Source organism: Bombus fervidus, chromosome 17, assembly GCF_041682495.2.
Source record: "Bombus fervidus isolate BK054 chromosome 17, iyBomFerv1, whole genome shotgun sequence".
Lineage (NCBI taxonomy): Eukaryota > Metazoa > Arthropoda > Insecta > Hymenoptera > Apidae > Bombus > Bombus fervidus.
Window position 1 is genome coordinate 7,930,287 of NC_091533.1, and position 26,865 is coordinate 7,957,151.

A 26,865-nucleotide genomic window follows, 5' to 3' on the forward strand; every position below is an offset into this window, starting at 1 on the left:
ACAGCGAACCAATCAGCATCATTCGAACGCCGCCGAATATTGACGACACCACACGAAGTTGGCCGAAACCAGGTTCTTAGCGGTGAAAAAAAAATGAGCGGCAAAACCCTGCGCCGTACGAGCATACAAGTTTTTGATCATTTTGCCATGACAAGAGTTGTTTTAGCTCTATCGATCAAACAGAAGGATCAAATCATTGCAGAATTACATAATTACACAAATTATTGTACAGAAAATGATGAATTTATTGTACAATTGTACGGTTACTGCAAATTGACAAAGCATTTAATTGTTTAAAATCCCTCCAACATCCACAATCCTCAAATCCTTTTTAACTTCCATTAGTTTAAGGAATAAGTTATAAAAAATGACGAAAAATTTTGATAAAATTGTTGAATATTAAGAAAATAAAACAGCATAAAAAGTATTCGAAACCTTCTGAAATTCCTGGAAATGGTATTTTCCAAGAAAATTTAAAAACGGAAGATTTGCCGCTCGAATGAAAAAATTTGTAAAGAGGCAAAGAGTATACAATCTTGAAGGTAGTAACAATATGTCGATAACTCTTGGAATCTGATATCAATTTTCAAAATTTTCGAGTTATTTCGCGGATATTTTTTTATACAGTTTCTCTTAAAATTTCACGTGTTCTTAACTAATTTTTTCACTAGTTTCAATTCATTTTATTTATTGCAATCATTAGTTCCTACTTCAACCACTGCTGGCGGTGCAATCTTATTCTATACTCAGTCGATAACGTCGAAAGTGATACTTAAATGGTAAAACATTCGCAAGTTAATAAAACAAATCGCAAAACTTCAAAGTTTGAAATAAACAGACAGGAAAGGTGGGTAATAGAATATATATAGAATTGTAAAGAAAACAATTTATGCAAATATAACATTTTTTTATTTTATAAACGCAGAACAAACGACGCAGGTCATTACAAAAATAAGATTACAAAATATAATATTTCACTTAAACACAGTACGTAATTATTGCGCGTACAAACGATAATAATATTAGTGTTTAATGATTACAAAATGTATGTCGAATCAGCCAGTATTACAGACGCATTCGCACATCTTTTATTTTCTTTCTGCGCTCTTGTAATTATTTAATAACTACTAGATTACCTTTCACACTTTTTTCGTTAAGAAATTTTTATGAAATCTCAACTTACTAATAAATGCCTTTTTGAATATCCAAACATTTGTTTCTTTCGTTTTTTTTTTTTTTTTTTTTTTTTTTTTGGACATAACAAAGGTTAGATCTTTAATATGGCTGAATTTTTAATTCACAGCACAGTTATTATGTTTTTCTTAACCCTTAACAAAAGTACTTTTTATTCAAAATGTCTACTTTTTAAAAGTAAACTTGCTCCTTTCTTTTATTGCTATTTATATGTATATAAATCGAATCATTCAATCAAAACAAAAAAAAATAATAATAATAATGAGATTAATGGCAATGCTGTAACTTAAAATTTTTAAATGTAACATTCTTTTAATATTTAATTTACATAAAATATTTAAACTCACTTATTTACATAAATTTAAACATGCTAAACTGCAATCAATTTTCTAGGAAGGAAAATAAAGAAAAAATACTTAAGTATAAATCTTATCAATAACAAATAACTAAATATATCTGGAGAAATGCGATAAGAATCATTGAGTTTACAACTCACTTCATTTCTTGTTAAGGGTTAAACGAGTCTCTTTATCTCGATTAATAAAGAAACAGAGAGCCAAATTCAGATCCTACCAATCCCGGCCTTCTAGATACATACAAATGGGACATTTGTATAGATACATACATTTTGGGAGTATAAAACGTTGCTTAAAATCATTTTACTTTTCAACGATTCTTACACGTAATAAGATATTTACGTTATATCTATATATGTATATATCTATGCGAACCATTTAGAACGACTCTTTTAGTTCTGATAAGTTGTTCGCTTAAAGATGCTCAGGCCTATGTGTAAGATCATAATTTGCATTGTAGAAATGAGAAAATGAGAGAAATAAAAAGAAACAAAGGGAATAACAGCGTTAGGAATATATACCTTTGAAGGATGTTCAAGCACTCCATTCCAAACGTTTCGTTTATACTTTCAATTCTTTATGAAACTGCACAATTACACGTTACGATGAGTTCAGACTTTTGCCTGCCAATGCAGCTGCCTTAGAAAGTACTATTTGGATGTCCACCGAAGGAAAATTCTAAAACAAAATCAGAATAAACATTACTGCATTAAATTCAGTAATATTTCAAAGGATATCTTACTGAATATAATTTTTTCGTTTAAGTGCAAAAGGTATACGTACATTCAGTTTTAATTTTCTATGTGGTATAAATAAAATATAACTTACTTGTAAAAGTTTAACATTTGTAGCGAAGTCTCCAGCAAGTAATTGGTCCCTCAAGAGTCTGAAAATTTTCACATGCTTATATTCATATTCATATTATATTATATTCATATTTGGAACTAAAATTTATTGCAACAAAAGATACTTACAAAATCATGGCACAGCAAATATGTATCAAAAAACTGAATCTATTCTCGTCAGCAAAAAGAGAATCCCAAATTCTCATGACATCGGGTAATGGAAATTCTTGTGAGAGAAGAAGCGTTAGCCATCTAGAAAGAGGATAATTTTTATTTATAAAAATAATAATTTCTAAAAAAAGAAAATTATTTCTATTAGCTTACCTGAAGCTATAGTATTGTGGACATAATTCTTGTTGATGCAAACGCATCCAAACTTCAGGGTCATTAACTTTGACTTGAGTTGTGAGCTTACCCATCATCGAATTTATTCCAAACTCAGCTTCATCCAATGATTTTATAAAGAAGTCACGGATCTCACTCATCAGATTGGTGAAGCAAAAAAATGTATCTGCTTCTGCATGTTCTATAAGAAATATGTAAATGTGAAATATAAAGAATTTAAAAGTGCATTTTTCAATGATTACCTCTCCAGTTTTGGTCAGGATCACAAGCAAATGCATGATATATAGGTCCAACAATTTCATTCATACCCTGTACATATCCTTGTCCTGGATTTAATTTGGCATACAGAAAGAGTATCCTTTCTAAAACTTCCCAATGAGCTTCACCACCTTCCGCTAGTGGTGCATAGTCTTCTGTAGCTTTTCTAATAGATACTGCTATCTATAGGTAAACAAATGAAGTTTTTTCACAACACTAATTTAAGATATGAAATTGAAGTAGTTAAACGGCGTTACCTGCTGCTTTCCATCCGCAATAAAGCATAAGAATCAACATTAATACCATTTTTTATTTATAGTATTATTAAATATGAAATACCTTAGTGATACCCAGTCCCTTTCTCTCTACATTTGCACTTCTTAAAACTGTATGTTGCACTCTATGATGTAAACGTCTCTGTCCATTAGCATTTACAATCTCTTTACGTGGATAATCGGTGCCTTGTTGGAAGAACGATATATCTGGACATAATCTCCTACAAATATAATTCATTATATTTTTAACACATAAGAAACTGTTACATCATATAGTCAAAAACATACCTAACATCTTTGTCTATTTGTAGAAGAACTTCATTATCCTTAAAGTAGGTTTGCCACTTACTATCAGGATTTAAATTTAATGGATGATCGTGAAGTGTAACATCTACTCTTTCTCCATCGCTATTTGCTTCACCTGGCATGACAATGAGATCCTCTGCAATGCAATTTCATTATTGACTATTTCATTATTTATACCTTTATGATCGAAAACCACAGATGAAAAACATCATGAGTTACATTTTATTTATATATTATACTATACTTATATTATATTTATCTTTTATAGAAGAACAATAAAATTCAATATGCTGTTAATTAAATTCACATCAAAACTATCTTTCCATCTGAGTTTGGTATTAACTCATCATATTTTTCCATGCGATCTTCAACCGTAAATCAAATAAGAGAAACAAACTGTACCAATAAATGTTTTATAAAGCGTTCTTTTACGAATAAGCGTTTCTGACCAACTGGCTCTTGTTGAAGGTAGATAATTTAATAAAAGTTTCCAGCATAGAGGTCTCAAACCTCCTTCATCTGGTATTCCTATAAATAATTAACCATCAATTAGTAAGCTTTTCTAATCTATCCATTTATTACAACATCCACTGCGGCGACACACAAAGAAGATTAAAAGATACAAATATATATACACATATAACGCACATACCATGGAAGCATAATCGTTTGAGATTAATGAGATCTATTTCTTCAGCGTTTAGTGCATCATCGAATTCATATAATCTAAAGAAAGAACAAGTATATACAACTGAAAATTTTTCAAATCAACTAAGATTTTGTAATATAATTACCTCTTTCTTAAAATACTCATGGTGACTGTGCGCGGCACATGCGGTGCTTAACAAGAAATCCACTATGTTCTTATCGGCATTCAATAGGCATGTGGGCGTAGAGCAATACCCACTTCTTACATTATTGTCAGTGGCCGGCCAGATTGACAGGCAAACTAACCGCCATTTTTCCTGTTACGCACTGATCGACCGCTTACATCAAACAATGATTCGAGGGTCTCGTATTAGGGTGTGGAATAATCTTTCTTATCATAGCAATATGGCACTTTATACTCGTGACTTCGTAACTACAAGCACGTGAACTACAGTTTCTGCACAATCTACTCACAGTCGTGGTGGCGGGATAGCGACGGGTAACAAGGGGAAGATACAGGTGTGGAAATCGCTCTCCAAAAGGCACTACGTGAAAGTTGTAGTACGCGTATAGTGTTACAAAAGCCTTATAGGTTTTCTTAAAATGGATTTTCGTTTTTTAAATATCTTGGTTTAAACTTTATATGGATCGAGTAACTCAGATATATAACACACATGTCTCAAAACGTACTGTAGCTATAACGCTACGATACGTATTTGCTACGCTGCTGGTTCGGGTTCAAATCCGGTAGAAGGTTTTACTAATTCTCATTTATTTTTCTACTTTTTGTTTTCTTTTGTTTCTCTTTTTTACGAATCTTACCATGGAAATATTATATATTACGTATTATATATATTTATAAATATTATATACTGTATCGCATATTACATATTATATGCCACATATTATACATCATCTTAAACAAATTTCAAATTTGAAAATGCATTTATAACCTAACACATTATCCTAATCGCCTCGTTCACAAGTGTAAATATATTATTAAATGATAAAAAAGTAGATAAAATACAAACCTCTGTTGGATTCGAACCCGAACTAGTAGCTTTCTAAGCAACTACCATAACGTTATACTATTACTATTGGGTTGTCCAGAAAGTTCGTTCCGATTTACATTTCGATTCAATATACATTTATTGAATTATATAGATGGCATTTTGTTGCACAACCTTTCTTCATCTTTCATGTAACTCGAATATTCCATTCTTCCAGAACCTCTCAGGTTTTTCGGTGAAAAACTTTTCAATATGATCTTTCATGTTAACAAAATTCCTTAAAAATCGAAACGAACTTTCTGGACAATCAAATAGTTTACAATATGTAGTATTCTATCGAGGCTTGAAGCTAAAACAAAGACGAATTAGGACCAAATATTATCAATAATTAAAGATTATAATCAAATCTAATGGAAGATTATAATCAACTATATATAAATCAATACTAATATAAATATATCAATAACTAAGGCTAAATACTATCGAAGACCTATACAAACTATAGTAATACACACATATACTTATTATGTCAGTTGAGTAGTATGTACGAGGATTCTACATATATAGTAATTGCCATATACAGTTGTATAATATGTATTTTATTGAGTACATTGCTTGTCGCCTGTGGTTCAGGTCAATCATCAATAAAGGTTGGTATTCTTCCTATAATTGTCGCAATAACCAATGTCTAAAGTCGAACAGAATAGTTCAGTTCGCGAAGTATTCTTTTGTCTTGTAGTTTTTGATTGCGATGGTAAATTATAAGCATGTTTTCTGAACCCTGTATCAGACCTTGCGCCTCTAAATGTACGAATTTTTCGGTCGAGGTGTATCCAGTTTATTTTGTAATTTCGAAGTATTAAGGGTAGGTGGAACGAAACATTAAGCTTTTATCTTCGATGTCTCTTACTTTGGTCCAATGGTTTCTAATTGTTTTCAATATAAGGAGGTCAATTCTTATGATATTAGCTTTGTCGTATAGATCACCTTTGTTAACATACTATGTATCACCCTTTGCCCGTGACTCGTTTACGTGCGACTCTGTGAGTTTGATGGATATTTATTATATTTGTTTTACGGTATTTGTTTTTTGCCATCTGTAGACAAGGCCACCATCTCACGCACTATCTGATACTTTGTCCAGGTCAATTAGCACTGCTCGAAGCATTGATTTATATTGTTTGTCCAACAAATGTCAAATGTAAACTGTGTTGTGCCTGAAACTGTGCCGAGTTTCGAGGATTATGTTGTTTATGTTTACGGTTACATAATCAACTTATTGGTTTCAATTTGTTTTGGTGGAATTATGGCTTAGAATACTCTGCTTATTTTCAGCTAATAAACAAATTTCACGATCATCCGACGAGATCATCCTCTTGCAGACGATTCATGGGAGAGATTTGTAGTTCTCCATGTTCCAGAAAAGTATTTCAGATTTAAACATTTTCTTGTTGAATGGTACTATGTAGTGGTTTGTTAATGTTAACTACAACTTCCACATAGTGCCATTTCAAATGCGATTTCTACAACTGTGACTCCCTCTTGTAAGTATTTATGATTTTCCCAACGAAATAGCCAACCTACATACTGGTACACGAACAGGACGAGAGAACTCATAGATACTCAACATACTGACTCAACCGTTTCATATTTTTCGCAAGTGAATGTGGCTGATCTGTAACGTGCATATACATACATTCATCCACACACATACGTGTACACATGTACGCGTACATACATTCGATGTATACGAAAGTACAATGGAGATGAAACTGCTAATGTGGTAGGTTCATAGGTCATGAAGTAAGAGGCCAAACGTTGACTGGAGGATCATTTAACAAAGCTATCTTTTCGTTCGAAGGAGCAAACAACTACGAGAATTTGATGACAGAGATAATTTTATGGCGCATATTTCCGTAGTTAAAAAGCTACTTCTGAGTCAACGCGTTTAATTTTCCATGTTTATCGTGTTCTCAATAGCTGAGTCACAATAGTCCCAATAGTCATATTGATTCTTCGATCCTAATCGAAGTTCGTTCGGGCATCGCTAGAACTTGTACAGAACCTGTATATACTTATTTGGTAGCATTACTCACCTTTTTCTCACCAAAGATCAGTGTAGTAAACAATGTGTAATGAACGAGAAATTCTAATCAGCCACTTTGTCGCCTTCGGTGAAGATCGAATCTAGCAAAGTCACTCGTGCGAGCTTTTTAGAGTTCCAAGCAGTCGTAGAGTAAATTAGTCTCTCGGTAGTCAGAGAGAACAGTCTCGAATCGCTAACATCGTGAAGCAGTTTCCGAAGAATTTGATATTTTAGATTAATTTATTCAGTTGGTAATATTAGACGAAGCAACGGGTCCTCGAGACATATTAAACGTATTAAGTTTAATGCAGAATATATTAATAACGAAGGTAAAAACGAGGAATTAGGTAAAGAAATATTAAATTCAGATGTTAGGAGCAAAAGGGAAAGAAAACACGATAGTAGATAATACAGAGACAAACTTAACTGCGCATAGGAGAACAATATATTTAACAGTACACTCGTGATTTTGAATTTTGATTTTGAATAATGTGCAGACAAATTAATGCAAAACTAAAACCTGGATAATAAAGTGAACTCTGTCAGGTGCTTTAGATCGTAGAAACGAGAACATATAAAAATTCTTTAGATTTTTGTCTGGTCGGTTTTATGCGACCAATAAAATGTATGTCACATCATTTGAGAAAATTTCTCAGCATTCGTATCATACAATATGCCGTTTAGATACAAATAAATTCCGTCATGTAGCAAAGTTTCTTTGCTCGCTTGCTATTTACTGATTCTATATCGTGGCAAGTATTATCTCGTATAAAATTAATCCGACAAATTGCAACAGGATATTCATCAAAACTTTGTTTCAAGAACTTACCGAATACGTGCGAGTATCTGAATTTAATCAAAGTGTGAAATACATTACGTTAAAGCATACATTTGAAGGATTGTTATCGCGATAAATCCGTTTGTTTCGGTGGTCTCGTAGATGATCTAAGGAAGCATTTGAATAAAGTAGAATTTGTACCAAAAAGATAAGTAATAAATATTTTTACCTTTTATTAATTCATATTGTTAGTATATTTATCGCACCACACATCCGTACATTATTCAATGTCTTTCGGATATGTAATGTACATAGTATAGTCCTACAATCCTATATTGCAACAAGTACATAAAATATAATGCGATACAAAAAAACAGAACAATATACTATATAGGTAATATTCGGATAATTGTATAGCCATGCTTCTTGTGTTTGGTTGCTCTTCCTCCCCAATTTTCCCTGCTGTGGCTCCTTACTTATTCTTTCCAGAAAATTTCGTTCTCGTATATTCTAGCCTTTCGATGATTTATATACAACAACTTGTAGAAATGTATATTTGTAAATATCATTGAAATATGGATTTTAAGGGATGAAGATTATCGTATGGAGTTATGAGATTACGGCACGAAGGATGTAAACGTACATATAGTTGATACGTAATTTGGTATACGATGTATACGCATATATACATATACACGCATGTATATATGTATGTATGTATATATATATAATATTAAATTAATAATATATGTATATATATATGTATATAACGAAAGAATGTTAAAAAATGTTTTTGGAGATTTGTTGTATTCAGCCAACAGCTTTTCGCAGGACTTTCGCGTGCTCCTTCATATTCTGTTAATATAGAATAAATCATTGGGAGTAGGATAAGAAAGACAAGAGACGGGCTAACATTGTTTATTACTTTTTGTATTCAAGGTATCTCGAATGAATTATTACAAGCAATAATATAATCAAAGATAATGAATAAAAAGCGATGAAACTAAACAATCAGACGTTACACCTCACTCGTTATTGGTCACAATTATCTCATTCTCGAATGATTGATTTTATTTCGCATTTTTACGGTTCTTCTCTCACGCTCTCTCTCTCTCTCTTTCTCTCTCTCTCTCTCTCTCCATTTAATAATTTGTACTTCTCTATTGGCGCAATCCCTTGCCTCTCTATAATCTCTAAGAAACCGGTTGATTGCTTCACCAACGTCGACAGATTTGCGAGGTTTTACTATACGTTATCTTTACGACGATAATAATGTCGATGAAACGATGCGACTCGATTTCGTATTTATTACCAGTCTTCGGCATCTCTCAAAACGCGTATTCTATCGCACGAGAAATATGAAAAGAAAAGGGAAGAAAAAAAAAAAAATAGGAAATATTAAATAAAACGAAAAATATAGTAAAAGATCATCGACAATGATTACTTACGAATAAAAGATGCGAATTCTATTTCGTTGATCGAGAAAGGAAATTTCTCTTTTAGAATCTAAAGAGAAACTCCTTTAGAGAATCTAAAATGTAGTAGAAAATTAACGGAGGAAATCGGAGTGAAAAAGCATTCGAAAGTTCGAGGCGGCTATTTTCCTGTTGAGATCAGTTTTTCTTGTCTCGTTCATAGTACGCGTGATTCCATTTGTATGCACACGTGCATATGCATCTGAACAAGAACAGGGGGGTGGTTAAGTCCGGAAAACTAAATTGAGTCACATCGTTACGAAGATCATTACGTTGACGACGACAAATTAGTCGTCGTTTACATCAACGCGTTCGATTCAATAAAATCTGGTTGATTAACAGTAAAATGAACGTGTTTTAGTCGTAATAATTCTCTTTTTTTTTTTTTCTTTTTTTTCTTTAGTCCATAATTACATACCGTCGTTCTAAATGGATGGTTATTCTGGGAATATACAAAGTACGTAGAAAAAGAAGGGAAAGTAAAACGTTTCCGTTTTTACCTATGAATTAAAATGCTCCACCTTTGTAAATATGTGAACGTATCTCGCGTAATAGCTAGAATTACGTACTGGCGGTTTTAAAGCGAGTCCTCTCGGGGAAGCGGCAAAATTCTATGCGTGGGCATAACCAGTGCAGTCATTTGAGGGAATTCCTGACGGAGGTTCACGAGATTCGTACTTCTCACACTCTGCGTATATCCTTCTTTCGACTTTTATTTCTTCGTTCGAATGAAATTCATTTTTCAGAAGTCGCTCTTACAGTCTCAACTCCCTACGTATTTTTGAAACTTTTTTTATTCGAATGTAAGTTTAAAAATTCGAAGTGAAATTACGTTTTCATACATAAAATTTTAAATCCTGCGACTACATTAAAAAAAAGACGATCAGTAAACAGATTTTAAAGATTATTCGAATACCAGAATGGAGAAGACAGCGTGAAAGTGTCGAGAGACGAAAGTCGAGCCTCGTATCTTCGCGTGAAAAATATTTCGGCAAAATACACACAGTAATTTCTTGGACACGGCTTAAAACCGCCGGTAGAATCGATGGATACCGCCGGGTTAATATTCCTTTACTTTTAATCATAATGTATCGTTACAATGTTCGTATAACAATAAAGCAATATGCAAATAGTATGAAGACATTTTTTCTCAAAGTGTTTTTCGCTCGTGTGGCGCGTTCCGTGCATCGCGCGAGTCGAGTTTAACAATAAAACATTGCACTTTCACCTGTGTCATTCGTTATCTCATTATTTTTATTTCGATGCCCCCTTTTCTTCTTTTTTTTTTTTTTCTATTTCTAACTCGTCTACGTCTCACGATTCACATTTTTCATTTCGTATTTACCGCGCAACGAAAACGGCGCGCGATTTGAAAAACAAGAATACAGGCAACGCTCGATTCTTCTTTTTCTCTTGTTCTCGTCTAATTTTCTTTATTGCTGATCGACATGGTGCAACGTTTCATCGCCGTTTATATAATAATACGTTATTTAATATAATAAATTATCTTTCATATAAGGGTATAATATATTATCCGATAAGATAATATATTATTCTCGAATAGTTATCTTCTTACGCGAGCTTGCAAGGGTTCCCGTGTCTTTTACACATGCCTTAAGTCAAGTCGTCTTCTTGCTTTTATCAACTATTTCTACCTTTCTAATTAATTCTTTTTCTTCTTCTTTTTTTTTTTTAAGTCTAGGTGTGTTTTAAACGTTTCAAACACCGCCTGGCGGCTCTTTGGAAACGACCGGTCTTCGAACCCGTTGCGTCTGCACGAAACATCCGCTCCGAGCTTTCTCCGACGTTTTTATTTTTTCTAGTCGTCGATATAGTAACCAAGTACATCTTAACCCTATCGGTCGACCTGAGCGAATTCGAAATCGCCAAATGTAAGTTAACTCTTCGAGGATCATTGTGACGCCGTCATCTCGCTCTTCAGCTTGCAAAACTTCGTTTCGCTACGCGATTTATTAATCAGCCGATAGCCTTTAATCGGTTATCATCGTGATTTGCACTCTTTTTTTTATTCTCATTTGTTACTTTATCCAATTTAATTCTAATCTGTTAAATATTTATAAAATAACACGTGTCATCACCCGAAGCCCGGAAGAGTTAAATAAAGTGGAAAAACGAGATACAAAGTCGGCCAGTTTTTCGCGATTCGCTCGAGTCGCTCCAGTGCAGTCGTATGTTTCATACCTTTTTTATTTTTTACGTTTTTTTTTTTTTCATCCTTAATTATTACGACGCTTAGAATACACCGTTCTATCTCTTTTCCTTTCTTTTTCACAATTCTTACACGCAGACACAAGTATACACGACTTTCTTTCGCCCCATTTCTCGCACATTTTTCATTTTCGTCCGTACGCACGCCTAGTTCTATCTAAGTTCACGTTCTTTCTTCCTTTTCTTTAATCAAAGTTCAAAGAAGGAACGCCGTTTTTTAATAACCTGTCTCTGGTTTTCTAGAAAACCTTCGATTTTCTATTTTTTTCCCCCTTTTTTATTTTATTCATTTACGTCGAATTACAAGATTCGACGATCTTTCTTTCTTAATACTTTGATGACCGGAATAGATCTTCACGTTGGAAGTCATTAGAGCTCGTTTCAATAGAACAAATTATGCCAAGTAACGCGTGTTATCTTATTTCCTAAAGTGTCTACTAAAACGACTAACAATCGCGTGACGATAGATGAGCAGACTGTGGATATTTATGCGTTTGAATCTAAAAAATTCTTTAGAAATTTCATAAGTTGATCGTCTATTGTCAGAAAACTTGCGTCTCTGAATCTAATTTAACTTGACTATCTTAGTTAATTGTAAGTGACAAATGAAATGAAAAAAGTCAAGGGCAATATACTTTTATGCTTTTCTCTTGTAGTCGTCTGTAGTATTTTGCGACTGAAACTGACTTTCATTTAGGTTTCGCTTCCTTCGATCATGTTTATAAAAATGTTAATTTGCATAAACATTCGCAGTCTATCGACGAGAGTCCGTAGAAATAAATAAATAACGACTGTACGAAATAAATTAGAATTTCTTACGATTCGTCACTTTCGGTCAGCTTTCTTCTCTTTCGCTTAATTGGAAGAAATGCATCGATTAAAAATCTAATAGACGTGTTTACATTAATTAGTTAAATTATATTTCAACAAAAAGGATCGCTTCACTTAGTTTAAGCAAGATCCTTTGAAAAGCAAAGAAAATATCCGTTTTTAACAATAGAACTACCGATTTATATGTGTGTTTAAATACACTACAATCTAATATACATACATTTCAATTTCACAATAAAAGTAAATAGATATATCTACGAGATTATGTTTCTATCTCAATAAAAAACGAGCGTTTCAATTCTTTAGAAATGGAAAAATTCACATTTAAGCCTTTAAAAGTGAGAAAACTAATATAGAAGATGTTGGAAGTGAACAAATTTTGTAAACACAAGATTGTAAAGACAAAAGTACTAAAATCCACGATCCTGACGAGTTTGATAGTTCTAGTGTTAAATCTATCATCCCCTGCTTGCTCGTTCGAGCATCGACTCGTTCTGCGAGTTTTCTATTAAAACTTTAAATTCTCTTTTTTTTTTTTTCCTTTTCTCTAACTACGAGCAGCTTAGAATATCCGCGCTCTCAACGTTTACGCTCTATGTCGTTAATTCGTTTCACCCAAGAAGTTCCTTTATTCTTCACATCTCCTATCTGCCATCTCATCCCCGATTTCTCTTTCGTTCCGACGAATTCATTCGAAAAACGAACGAACAAATCGCGTTAATCGACCTCGATTACCACGAGTCGATTTTTGCAATAGACATCGAAATAGAAAATTCGTGAGAAAAAAAATTGATTCTTCGTTTTCTTATAAGATCAACCGATCTCTCGGGATAAAACAACTTATTTCCCCGATCTAATTAACGATGCATTTATATTTCGCGTCGTTTTCGCTTTCTTCCTATATTTTCTCAGCGAGCACAGCGAATTTATACGCGCTATTCATCAAACAATAAGATTCGATGGACAGAAGTACGCGAGAGAACGAAATCGAACATTTACAACAATCTCACGTTAGTCTACGCCTATATAAATAAAAGATAAATTAACGATCGGCTATCTAAAGGCGCGATCTCCTATAAGCGTCAGACGCGTACGTCTGACATACGCGACAGACGCATTTATAGCGATACAATAGAGTAGTACGTTCGACTCGTTTTAAAACTGTGTTTCACTTTCTTTATACGTAAAGAATCTTTTTTTTTTTTTTTTGCTACACAACGATACACTAAATAACGAATAGCATAAAGAAACAAATGCTTCACGTTCATATCGGGTTAAGCGATCTGCGTTTAGTGGAACCGAAGCACGCGTCTTATGCTTGCAGAAAATTTCCCATGTACAGAGGGACGCAGTAACTGTGTCTAGTCGAAAGCAGTGAACGTGTACGTCTGATGCTTATTGGAAATTCAACCTTGGTAGAGTAATCGAGTTACTTTAATTTACTTTATAGAGAGTTACATTGTTCTTTCCCGATTTCCCTCCATCCCTTCATTTCTCTTCCTTTATTTTTTTTTTTTTTTTTTTTTTTTTAATTTTCATTTGTTCGTGAATCTTTATTTATGCGTAATTACGTGTTTGAATTGACTCGGATCTGTTTGAATTTTCAACTGTTTCGTTGCCGCACGAGTTGTCTGGAAAACGCAACTCGACAATCTTTGCGATCTATCTTTGTGTCTATCGATCGATTGCACTTCGCTGAGCTTGTCGTTCAAAAGTGCTTGAGGAAAAGAATCTCTTTGATTGATTGTTACCGATCCATAAGAACGTAGCGTCATCTTTTCAGTTCTGTTGAGAATGAAACGAACAGGCTTTTAAAACGTTGACAAGCTTGCGTGGACGTGATTTTTGGCAATTTGAATTTTTAAAGTGAAAAAAGAAACGACGTTGCTTAGTATATCTTGTATCTTCCCTCGAAGAGATTTGTTCGGAACTTGTTAAAATATATGTACATCGAAGTTGATGGATTTGACGTAATATTAGGTTGTCTTAAAAGTTTCTTTCGTTTTATACGGAAATAATAGGACAAAATGGATCGTACATAATTCGATAAAATAATATAAAAGAAGAAAATGTAGTGCGTCCATTATTTCCTTATAAAACGAAAGAATCTTTCGGGACAACTTAATACATTGCCAGAAATACACGTGAACGTGACGTTCTTGTCGCATCGAGTGCGAGCTGCGATATTAGGCACTTAACATTGTCATCAGAGATACATTTGTTACGTGCAATTTAAAACTAGGGCGGTGAATTGTGTATGACTTTAAGAAACTCGTAGAAAAGATTACTTTAGACCCGCGTTAACCCGTGTTTTTACAATATCTTAATTAAACGTTTAATGAATATATTTCCATACTATTTTCATATTTTCATTAAAGTAAAAAATTTGATATTTTTATTAATAAAAATATGAAAGTTAATTTTCCTATAATAGAGAATAAAAGAGGACGCGTGTATAATTTCATTTAAAATGATTTTATGAAATAATTAATTAATTTTGTATTAGATATTAAATCTGATATTAGGAATTATTTGAACAAGTAAATTTGATGCCATTTGTTAAAAATATTTTTCGCTTCATCGGGCTAACGCAAGGCCAAGTTAGTCATCGTCATATATATATTTTTCATTCCTGTTTGTTAAGAATAAAAACCATTGGACAAATTTTAGAATATTTCCATATCGAATAAAAATTCGTCGTGTTTGCATGCGTAAGGTAGAACATCCACGTTTATCCGTCTTACAAGCTATCAAAAACTGTAAAATGTACAAAAAGTTGGTCTTCCTCGGCAAATTACAGATAACAAGTTTCCATTCCATTTTAATTATCTTTCTCGGTTGATCTTCATGATTTTTATTCCGTTTCAGGATGATCAAGACGACAGTCTTTCTAGATATGCGCAGAGTCCGGCGTTTCTTGTAAAAATTCACTAGATCCATTCTCTCTATTTCTAAAACGACACGATTAATTATTATCAAATTACGGTTTATTATTCGTAACTGCTTATTCGTAACGGTCGTTGGCACTAAATGCCCTGTGTAAATTAGATAGCGTTTTATCGATCATCGAACGTGGTAATTAAATCTCCGAGCATACACGCACGCACACTCTTCACCTCTTTCCACATTTTTTTCGTTTTTCTTGTTTTTTCTTTTTTTTTTTTTTTTTTCTTTTTAGTTTAGTAGAATTTACGAAGAAATTTATTTATTATCCCGCAGAAATCGACACTTTGTTAACCCACACATCGATAAGAATACTGTAAATTTGAAGTTTTCGATCTTTTTTACGAAACAAAGTCGTCTTCTCGATGCATTTTAACAATTGCAGTCCGATAAATATTAAGTGAAAGTCACTCTGTAAACGATGAATATGGATAATAAACTTAAAGGTGTATTAAGATTGAAGAAACATTTAAACGTCGATAATCTTACTTAGTTATTTCACAATTCTATTTTTTATCTCGGATTTGGTTAACTCAATATCGCATTGTTCGACTGTTAGTAAGCGAAATCCAATATCTTATTGAATGTTCTCATTAAAAAATTAAGAAGGAAGAAAGTTTAGAAAAGAATAGCGCTGTACCATTGCGAATTTATTTTTTCTCATTTTTTCCTCTTACGTGAACATTTGATAAAAGAAGAAACACATTTAACAGAAGTATCGAAAGAAATAAATAAAAATCAAGAACATTCTTTTTCGTGATCGATTACAAAATAAACCTTACGAATTCTAGAATAAAATTAAGGATTACGGCCTAGATTACAAAAAGGGAAAAAAAAAAAAAAAGAAGGCAGAACGAACAGTATTCTCTCCGCTGTGCGATCTCTCGTTTAAACGTTCGTCCATCCAATGTTTCGATAGTTTAATCAACAAAATTACATCGATAAAAATCTTCCTATAGCTACAAGGAATCGCAGAATCTTCTCCAAAACAAGAGCCGATTGCAAACAAAACAAAACAAAAAAAGAAAATCGTCCGTTAGAAACATCGTTTTCTCTCTAATATATTTATAATTTATAAATCGCAGCTTTTTAAAAGTATAGTTTTATATAAATCTATGATAAATTAGAGTTCGTCGCTTGGAACAATGATTTATTTTTACAAGCTCCGCCCTGAAATTTCGACGATTAATAAGTTACGCACCACGATATCAAAGAAAAAAGAAATGCAAGAAAATTACAATTTCTATCGTGTCGATGAGTTGAAATGAAAATATTGTATAAAAAAGAAGGAAGAGAAAGTAAAGTTGGAGTTAAATGTGGGAATATTTTGAAAATGTTATTTAAGTGAATTTGCAAGTGACAGTAAATGTGAATAGTAATTATCGGAACGGTTTCACGCGTTCTCGGACACTCATTCATTGTTCTCTCCCTTTCCGTCGTACACAGTTTGTTTTTTCTCTTTATACGAATTGATTACAAAACGAGTACATTCGAATCAATGGCAGTCTGTTCTTGTTCGAAACATTGGAAACAAAAGTGGATTTCGCATTCTTCTTAATATCGTAGACCATTCAACTTTCGATGAACGAACTTTTCATTGCGAACTTTTTAATATTCCATAATGAGTCGCTTATGACATTAATTCATTTAGGAATTCATTTGTTCCAAATGAAAGCCAAATAATGAAAACGTCGATGCAACGCGTATTTTATGCTTATTACTATTTTAATAACGATTATTGTTAGGTTATTTAGAATTGTTTGGTTTATCGAGCCAGTTCACTTTTGTTCTCAATGTTTCGTGTATTTATATAGACGGAATTTGCGGCGCGTTCCTCATTTTCTTTGTCGGCTTTCTCTTGTTTCTTTCGTGATTCATATCTGTTTTCGTCTAATTTGTTTCATCTCTGTTTTCGTTTCTTCAATTTCTTCTTTTTACGAGGGAATGCAGACGCACGAAGCAAACGTAGCTTGAACTTGAGGAACATTTTCTTCTTTCCTTTCATTGTTTTCTGTTTTCTTGTCCATTATATTTAAGATTATATAATCTTTCTTCCATTTCGTTTCAACAATAAGTCGATGTTCGAGGGCCTCCCAAAAATTAAACGATGAAACCTCGATCATAATGGATCTCTTCTCGATTTTCTTCTGAGCAAATAAAATAGATTATCACGCGTATCAGCTTCTAACGACTAGACATTCTTCAACGTTCGAAACTTACGAAAAAAAAAAAAAAAAATAGCCGCCAATTTGTCAGTCGCTACATAATCGAGGTATCACCGCCATTTAAATCGAATTCTTTTATTCCATGTCCTTCTTCAATTTACAATCGTGAAATAATCGTAAAGAACAGAGAAAAAAAGACTAATACTGTTACGATGTTCGCTTCGCGAAAGCTTGTAATCTTCCACTCATTCTTCTCGTTTCTATTTGAACGATTAATTGGACGGCGCTTCGAACTAATTAGGTACATGGTTTTCATCGATCTCAAAGTCAATAAAATTGTTCCATCAATTCTTCCCTCTGTTTTCTCTTTTCACGTTCCTGTCTTTATCAATTGTACTGTTTTAAGTTCCAAACATTTCCATTAAACATCGAGTAAACGTGTTCCTTTGCCACTGATACGAAAAAATTTATTGAGAAAAAAAATTACTTTTTAGAGACTCTAGATGTGCCCAACCTACTATAGTACTATGCGTTTAAGTATAATTTAACAGAGGATCAAAATTAATTTTGATTTATCGGCCGATCAAATGCACGAATATTGCCGAACGCTGTTCGAAAAACCGCATCTGTATAAAGTCTTTAATTTGAATCTTAACTCAATAAGAAGAGAAAAAAGAACTGTATTTTTCCTTGTTATTTTTCGTTTGTCTTCGTAAAATTCAAGAAAGAAACATTCTGATTTTCCTACAGATTAAAACACGTTAAACACGCGGAAAAGAAAAGGAAAGAAAAAAAAAAAAAAAAAAAAGAAAAGAAAACAACCAAACCGCTGTTTTCTCTCTCACCTTAAACGAATGTCTTCTCGAAGAATTTATCTCTAAATTCTGTTATTCAGGTCTATTCTCAAAAAACGAGAATTCCTTTGAACCTAACGCTTATTCATCTTGCTTATTCGCTGTTCCACTAAGTGTACTTCAACTCTCACGCACACTATTCTCTCCTATATTCCTAACGCTCCTTTCTCAACAAATTCGCAATCTTTAACGCTATTCACATACATCTTTTTATTAACCTTACACACGCAATACGTTGTGGCCGCCGTTTTAACATTCTAGGATTTATAATATGCACAGTGCTTCTTTCTTTTCCTCGATTTTGGGCCCGTGGCGACCGAAAGTGTGATAGAAAAATAATTACGATGCTCGATCGATTTATCAGAGGCACTCCGTTCTCTCGAGCTATTTTCAGTCTCATTATCAACGTCATTTACTTATTCGAGAGATGAGAACACTCAAAAGCACACGAATCGATTTAATATCCCTCGTCCTCGTTTAGAACTTCGATAGAAACTCGGATTTCTTTAAATGAGACATTTGAAATCAAAGTGACAAACAAAAGTTACGTTAACATCAAATAGATTATACCATACATATCGGTTGAGTAGTGTATTTTTTATCAATTAAAATTCTAATATATATTTGTTACGACGAAGAATATAAAAAGAAACGTTTGCTTTCTTTATTCCCAGGAGACAGTTAATCGTCCATTTTGTATTCGCAGTGGACGATCAAGGAACAGCTTTCAGTCGCCATTTGCCGCAAAAAAAGTACAAATCGAAATTAGCCTTAACATTAAACTTCCTCTAATTAATTCATAATCGCTCGCACAGCCACGCTCGCCTAAATGTTAAAAGGATTCTTTCTCTTCTTTGTCGCTTGTTTTCCTTTTCTCCGCTACTTTTTTCTTTTTCTCTTATTTTATTCTTCATCTTCGTTTCTCTTGCTCTTTCCTCCTGTTTTTTTCTTTTTCTTCATAATAGTAATTAAGCTATTATGGTGACTCTTCGTATTTTATCTCTAATTTAATCCTTTCATTTATTTGTTTTTCTTATTAAGATTCTTTTAACTAAGTAATGTTAAAGTGTAATGAAGATATAGCAACCATTGTTTCGTGAATTTATATGTATAATTTATATTATTTATTTTCTTCTTTCATTACCAGGGGAATTATCGAATTCTAAAGTGGCGTTTTAAATGTTTCTATATTCTCTTCTCTATCTTCCTCTCTATGTGTGTATATCGTTTTATATCGTTTCTTCGTTTGAGTGAAGAAATGCAGCAATGTATAAAAACAGGTTCAATGAAACGCCATTCAAAAGTCCGTCATTTTTTCAATATTTTTCTGCATTCTTTATTTGCTCTTGCGTTGTTATATAGTTTATCTTCTTTGTTAGATCTTCAATTTGTATGCGGTGTAAATGGTAGAATAAAAAACATTTATGGTAAAAATTGGAGGAATTTCCTTTGTTTCCGAGTATTTGTTTCATCAATTATTAAAAGCTGTAAATCGATAACACATTAAAACGTAACTATCCGAAGGACGTTGACGTGTATTCCAAAATGGAAAAATAAAAAATAAATTAATCGCTGTTGATAGTAACAAAGTTAAAAATTGTTTCTCTAACATTTTTGCGAATTTGCAAATTTTTATTGGATCAGAAATTCCTATTGCTACGTGTATATTGTATATCGAAATTTAAATGGATAAAAGAGTACTATTTTCATAATACATAGGCTTCATAGTTATAAGTAATTCCTTTCAAACATAGAAGTATAACTAAATATTGTAATCGTTAATGTTTTATTTTATAATTATTTAATAGCATAGAGTGCATATAATAATCGAAATCTGATTTTCCTCAAAGTGCTTTTTGTCAAACACTGGGGAAAATACACGTCAACGCGTTTTTTTTTTTTTTTTTTGCCGCGAACCGACTTTACGAGAAATATATTACAGGGAAGAAACGCATGATAGACCCACCCATACACCAACTCATCAAGTTATAGTCTGTATATACAGTAATGAATAAAAATATTGGCACAGACCAGATTTTAATAATCCTGTGCAAACCTGCAAAACGTACGATTGTTTATTCAATTTTGTTCGTAATATATTTTCATCGCTGTTGTTAAGAAACTGTATCGAAATTACCTCGCAAATAATGAAAAATATATAACGATCTGTTTTTACTCTGATTTTTCTTATATATATATATATATAGTGTACACACATATGATATTTATTACTGTAATACGTATCTTTTATCTTCATAAAGCAATAAATTACTGTATTTGTGTCTTTCAATAATATTGCATTCTTGCAACTTTATTTCGTTGCTTTGTCCTTAACGGGTACAATTAATATGGCAAAATTAAATATCATAACTTTGCAACTCTTGCTCCTTATATTTTACAAAAAAAAAAAAAAAAAAAAAAAAATAAACAAAGAACCATGTCTTTTACAAACCCACATAAAAGTTTACAAAATAAGCTGATCTATGCCAATACTTTTGTTTATCATCCGACCGCGGATTTCTATGCATTTATGCAAAAGATAAAAATGCACAGAATGCATATAATATATGCAAAAATATATAAAATACATATGAATAATTCAATACATAAAACGAATCTCTACCAATGAAGTTCATTAATCAAGTGAATTCTATTTCTTTAGTTGTGTTTATAAAACCATAGTTTCCCATAAAAGTCCGCAGTCTACTCATCACCGTACTCTTCACCGTGGCTCTTATCATTCCTAAGAACTTCGTTTCGTCATAAACGAAATAAAATTAAATCAGGCCTGCATTTGTTCGCCAAAGATATAACAAGTACATTCTCTCTCAAATTCTTAGATTTTTAATAACATTCGAACAAGTATGGCTCGAGAGAAAACGAGATTTGATCGAGTCGCACGAAGCCTTAGGAAGGTTAAGGCTTTTTCCCCTAAATGCTCGCAAAGTAAGCTGTGTAAATGCGTATGCATAGCGTATGTAGTTTTCTCGCGTGTACTCTAGATTCGTCACTGCTTCTTTCTTACATTTAGACGCAATGTATGCGCGCAACATTCTCGTATACATTGTACAAGCTTTTCCATAATCTATGGAAGCGCTCGAATATTTAAATTACAAGTGTTCCTTGCTACAAGATACAATATCCTTTCAATAATTATCATTTCGAAGAAGTTTTCGCAAACCTCGATTTCACAAAAATTAATGGCTGTCTTTTCCAAATAATTCGCTTGCAAACTATTATTTCGAAGAGACATCATTAAGCGAGTGTTCATAGAGAAGAAAATATTCTAATAAAAGAAAGTGTGAAGTATCGTTTAAATAACACTGATTTATTAAAACTTAAAAAAATATTATTGACACGACAAACGCTGACAATTTAATTTGTAATATTCATGTTCATATTTTATTCGTGATTTGATTAAATTATCAAAACGCACGTTATCGAGTAGCAAGAAACACGAGAAAACGAAAAGTGTCGCGTACGCGTGATCACGCATTCAGAGCCGAAAGAGGGGAGATCGATCGCGCGCATACACGCCATTACAATCGTATAAAATCATTCTCGAAAAAAATGACTGACGAAATTTACCGAAGAAATCGTCGAATTATCTTTTTCCACGTCGGAGAAAAAAGAAAAATTAGGAAAGGAAAGAAAAGATGAAAATGATCGAAGAAATCTCGTATCTCGACTTCTTAGGCCCTCGTGCGTCCTCGCGCGAACATCGACCGCGAGATTTTTGTACATTACCCTTGAAAAAGGTTTATCTTAATTCCTCGAAGGTACGATATATCAAAGTTCCATTAGTTACACTTTCATCGTGGAATTTTAAAGGTTAACCCTATCTTTATATAAATGGTCTCGTCGTACCTGTCGCGACACGAAATGTTTTCGTGGCGAACGAAGTGTGAAAAACGTGGAAATAGCGGCGTTGAAAATCGTAGAAAAACGATGAACGCGTAATAGAAAAAGTTGTCGCGTCAGGTACGAGAAACTGAAACTCTCTTCCATTTTCTTTCTTCTTCTCTCTTTCGTTATGCTCCTCCTTCTCCATTGCAAGCTTTTTAACGTCGGCCTTAGATAATCACGTGTATAACCTACGTAACATCGCTATAATAGTATATACACACAGTACAATTACGGATTAGCGTTCACATTTATCATACCGATAGACAATATTAATAACATGGTTGTATCTTCATTGTGTACTCGCTGCTAACAATTCCTACGTACTCTCTAGCTGCTAAACGTTAACTAAAGTTCTTAATTTTTACGCCAGTGTTTCATCCTCGTTTATCTCATAATTCTTTCTGCGTCTGCCTTCTGCTTATGTACTTACAAACACAAGTGTATGTATATCTAACAATGAAATCCCTCTCGATGATAGGCATACTACATATTCGCTCAAAACTCAATACATACACACTCTCTCGTATCTTCATCGCATGGAAAACTAAACCGTGTGTCGGTATATCGAATGGCGATCGAAAGGATCCACTGTTTCGATCTGGAAAGAAAAGAAACATAGAAAAAAATAACTAGACGCATGCGTTATGTCGGTAATTCAGTCCGTGTTTATTTTTCTAGGGTTAAGAAAAAAAAAAAAAGATGCAACGTAAAACGAGAGAGAAAGAGAGAAAGAGAGAAAGAGAGAGAGAGAGAGACGCGTTTAACTCAAATGAATATATGTGTGTCTGTTTATATAGTAGAACTTCATTTATTGAAACGAAATTTTGTTAATTGGTTATTTGGTCCCTCTTGCACAATGAAAGTAGTATTATTAATGATATTTTCCTAATCATAAGTCACAAATTATCAGTATTAATAAGTTCTTTTGATAATAAAATAAATGAACTTTTACAAATCACAAGTCATTTGCTTATCCTATTTAACATGTGTCTATAAAAGAGAAGTCTACCACATAAAATTCATAATTTGTCAATTTATTAATTTTATTAATATTTATGATAAATTATTGTGCAAGAGAATCCTGAATATGAACTTTTATTAAGCGCCTCATAAGCCAAATTGATCAGCACCACTTTTTATCAATTTCTCAGTTTCATTGCGTGACTACATGATTAATATTCAATTCTCAAGAAACAAATGACTTACATCCACAAGGTCATTTATTGCAAAGAGATAACAAAAATAATAATAAATTCTAAAGTAAGATTAAAAAATAGTATCTGCAACATCGTCATTCTTCTCTACCACTTTTCAATTTATACAGATGATCAATGTGGCTTTGTTATAGGGTCATATATAGTATAGACTCTTGTTATATATGCACATTATTTCCTCCATGAATAACTTTAGCTTTCAGATAAACAAAGTTCTACAATATTTGATTGACCGGTATTTAAATCGCGTTCGATCCAATCGAATAGATCGTTCTTCCCTTCAAAAGGCACGAAGAAATCATGGCTCGCTTCTCTCAAGTTTCTTAACCTAAAAACATCGTGCTTCGTTCGACGTACAAAAATGGTTGGGGGGAAAGTGTTGTTGCGAGGATCACCGAAGCAGTGTTGATGGTGATTGCTCCCAGTGTTTCAGCCTTCTGCGTTTCAATATATATATATATATACACATGTATATATTTTTTTGTTATTTTTTTATTATATGTTTTTTTGGTTTTTCGAATTTTCGTCTCGCGATTGAGGTTAGGGGAACAAGTGAATATTAAAAAAGTGTACACACGGTAGAAAAAGTCTGCCTCGCGAGCTCGAGTGTCGTAATATGCATGCCAGACACGATTTGCGAGAAGGGAGTGAACGATCATCGTTTCAGCGGCTGATCGCCGCCATTTTGGTTCGAACGCCAGGTCTACCAATTTTCTGTTTTTCGTCGCTGGCACTACTACTATCTACGAAGGAACAAAAAGTCTGGTTACTCGATATTTGGCACAGATTAAACGGAATTTCTTGCTCGCGTGTGCTCTCTCGTGCGACGAGATCACTCTTCGACTGGATAACTATGTTTTTCGCTCTGCCGTTTTTTTCGTTTTCTCTTCCTAAATTAGTTCATGGAAACAGTCGGTATTTTTCTTTTTATGGCTCTTTCGCTTAGGTGCATCTTAATGTGTGTCAAATATTAAGCATGCGGAGTGTATGTGTAATATACATATACGTATATATATACACATATATACGTGTAGTATGCGTACAATGTGTGTGATCGATCCTGTTGATCGAACTATCACTCGAACAATATGGTACTAAGTCCATATGAACATAGTAAAAAAAAAAAAGAAAAAAAAACAGAAACATAAAGAGAAAAACAAGAAACAGAGAAAAAGAAAAGAAAAAAGAATGTACGGCGTCGTCGAGAGTGTATCCGCTTCCTATAAGTATCTTTTATATGTATATATATATAGAATGCTCCTTTTTTTTCCTTTTTTCTTTGAATTCTCGTAACAATGTAAAAAAGAAAACGCAAATGTGTGTGTGTTTGTGTATATATCCATTATATATATCTATATACATATATACGTATACACACATACATATACATATACATATATGTATATACACATTTCGCGGAAGGGGATCGTACTCGTTACATTGTCTCATGTATATACGTATATATCGTGTGTACATATGTATACATCGGTACGACATACAGCATACGCAGCCTTACGACCTAGGAATAATTATTATTGTGGTAGCATGTCGCCTTAAGTCTATGGAAAAAAAAAAACAAGAAAAAAGAAAATGAAAAATCCTGTCTCGTTAACACACGAGGAGAGAAACGCCCGCTTCGCTGTCTCGATTCGCGAAGTGATGAAGGGGATGAACGTTGGGAAAAGACTAACGATTCAACCCTATTACGGGTGTTATGGGGGATGACAGCAGGACAGGGAAGAATCTTTCTTGGGAATGAGGGAAACGCTTGGGTTCACCATCGTGTTCTTATTACAAAGAAAGAAAATAAAAAAAATAAAACGGAAATGAGACACGATGGAGAACCTAACTAAGAGGAAAATATATCGGTGGTATTTACAAGAACTAGCGAGAGGATAATGATGATGGGATTGGGCGATGAAAAGTGAGGTTAGGACGAGGGAAACATTTCGACGACTCGGTGGCGAGGATCCTTTCGTCGAGCTTCGACTTTTTGGCCCCACCCTCGTTTCGAGATTTTCATAACCTCAAACTCCATCGATAGGAAGTATGTGGTTAGATAGCTTTCTCGTTGGATCTGTCGATACTTATTAACCAATAAACGATCATTTAATCCCTCGAACGTAAACAACAACAGGTTTGAATCTCGATGGACACTGGGGACAGATCTGTGCTCGAAACGACGGCGGACGACAGGCAGTAGGAACATACGAAAACGCCGACAGAGCAACATCGATACAATGGTCGGTCGGCGGTTACAACAGCGAACGCAAGGAGGCGTCCCGAGTGTCTTCGAGGAAACAGAGCCTCCGACTCGAGCGTAGACTGTGTCGCAGAAACATCCTTCTTTCTTTCTTCTTCTTCTTCTTCTTCTTCTTCTTTATTCTCTCAGTTGGTTACTTAACGTGCGTGTTTCTGTGTACACACTTTTCGAAGGATGCGTCTCTTGATGTCTCGATGCGTCGCGGGTTTTCGACCGTCCATTAATCTCGAGCGGAGGCGAGTTCGCCGTGGCGAACGCGCGCGTTCAGTTTGCTGATCGCGACGCGCCTTTTGATCACGAATGCTTCACTACGATCACGCCAGGTCGCTGCTGGGCCTGTTGCTGTCTGTGGAACTGGAGGAACTCGGCCTGTAGTAGCCGCTGCTTCGCCGTCGGCGACGCACCTGGCGTAGTAGATGATTTGCTCGACGTGTTCACCGTTTGTTTGTTGGTCAACGCCAGCGGCATGTCCTGCGCTGGTTCGTCGCTGAAGAGATGGTCTCCCTCCAGGTGACGTATCGCCTCCACGATCGTTTCCAGATTCTGTCTGGAGGTGTTCGCTAAATAAAGCCTCGCCTGAGGGGAACTGTCGTCTAGGGAGTTCGAAGGCGACGGCAACCTGAAATTAGAATGATTTATCTTTTATACGTGCTACCATGTAGTTTTACAGACTGTCTATTTATGCATTTTCCTATGTTAATGAATGTACATAAACAAATTGGACTTTGTTCCAGTCACTAAATATCGTGTGCATTCTGTACATTTTGATAATTAAATTTCTCATAAATGTATAACTACCTGCAGCATGATAATAATGAATTTCATCGAGCATAATAAATTTGTGTTATTAAAATGTATCAGAAAATTTGAAAATAATATTGAAA

At 33.7% G+C, this 26,865-nt stretch overlaps 2 protein-coding genes across 5 annotated transcripts in view; both read right to left on the reverse strand.

Annotated features, from left to right (window-relative positions):
- Nucleotides 1–886: 886 nt before the first annotated feature.
- LOC139996293 (TBC1 domain family member 13) lies at nt 887–4,959 on the reverse strand. Of its 2 annotated transcripts, XR_011802185.1 has the most exons (11): nt 4,374–4,959; nt 4,232–4,305; nt 3,982–4,107; nt 3,562–3,715; nt 3,338–3,494; nt 2,983–3,181; nt 2,720–2,921; nt 2,525–2,647; nt 2,379–2,436; nt 2,072–2,228; nt 887–1,980 (listed from the first exon to the last, which is right to left on the reverse strand). XR_011802185.1 is itself a non-coding variant. In XM_072020585.1 (10 exons), exons 1-10 carry the CDS (start codon nt 4,391–4,393, stop codon nt 2,151–2,153), a joined length of 1,191 nt encoding a protein of 396 aa, XP_071876686.1. In that variant the 5' UTR covers nt 4,394–4,959; the 3' UTR covers nt 887–2,150. The 2 variants fall into 2 exon arrangements, 1 of the variants encoding a protein (XP_071876686.1); XM_072020585.1 differs by having other exon boundaries at nt 887–2,228.
- A 4,044-nt stretch (nt 4,960–9,003) lies between these two features.
- Crp (transcription factor cropped) overlaps nt 9,004–26,865 on the reverse strand; it is a 160,829-nt gene continuing 142,967 nt past the window's right edge. For 2 of the 3 annotated variants that reach the window (XM_072020577.1, XM_072020576.1), the window contains exon 6: nt 9,004–26,600. In XM_072020577.1, coding sequence (XP_071876678.1) covers nt 26,276–26,600 — 325 coding nt within the window. In that variant the 3' untranslated portion in view covers nt 9,004–26,275. The remainder of the gene's footprint in view (nt 26,601–26,865) is intronic. The other variant, XR_011802184.1, reaches the window with a different exon arrangement.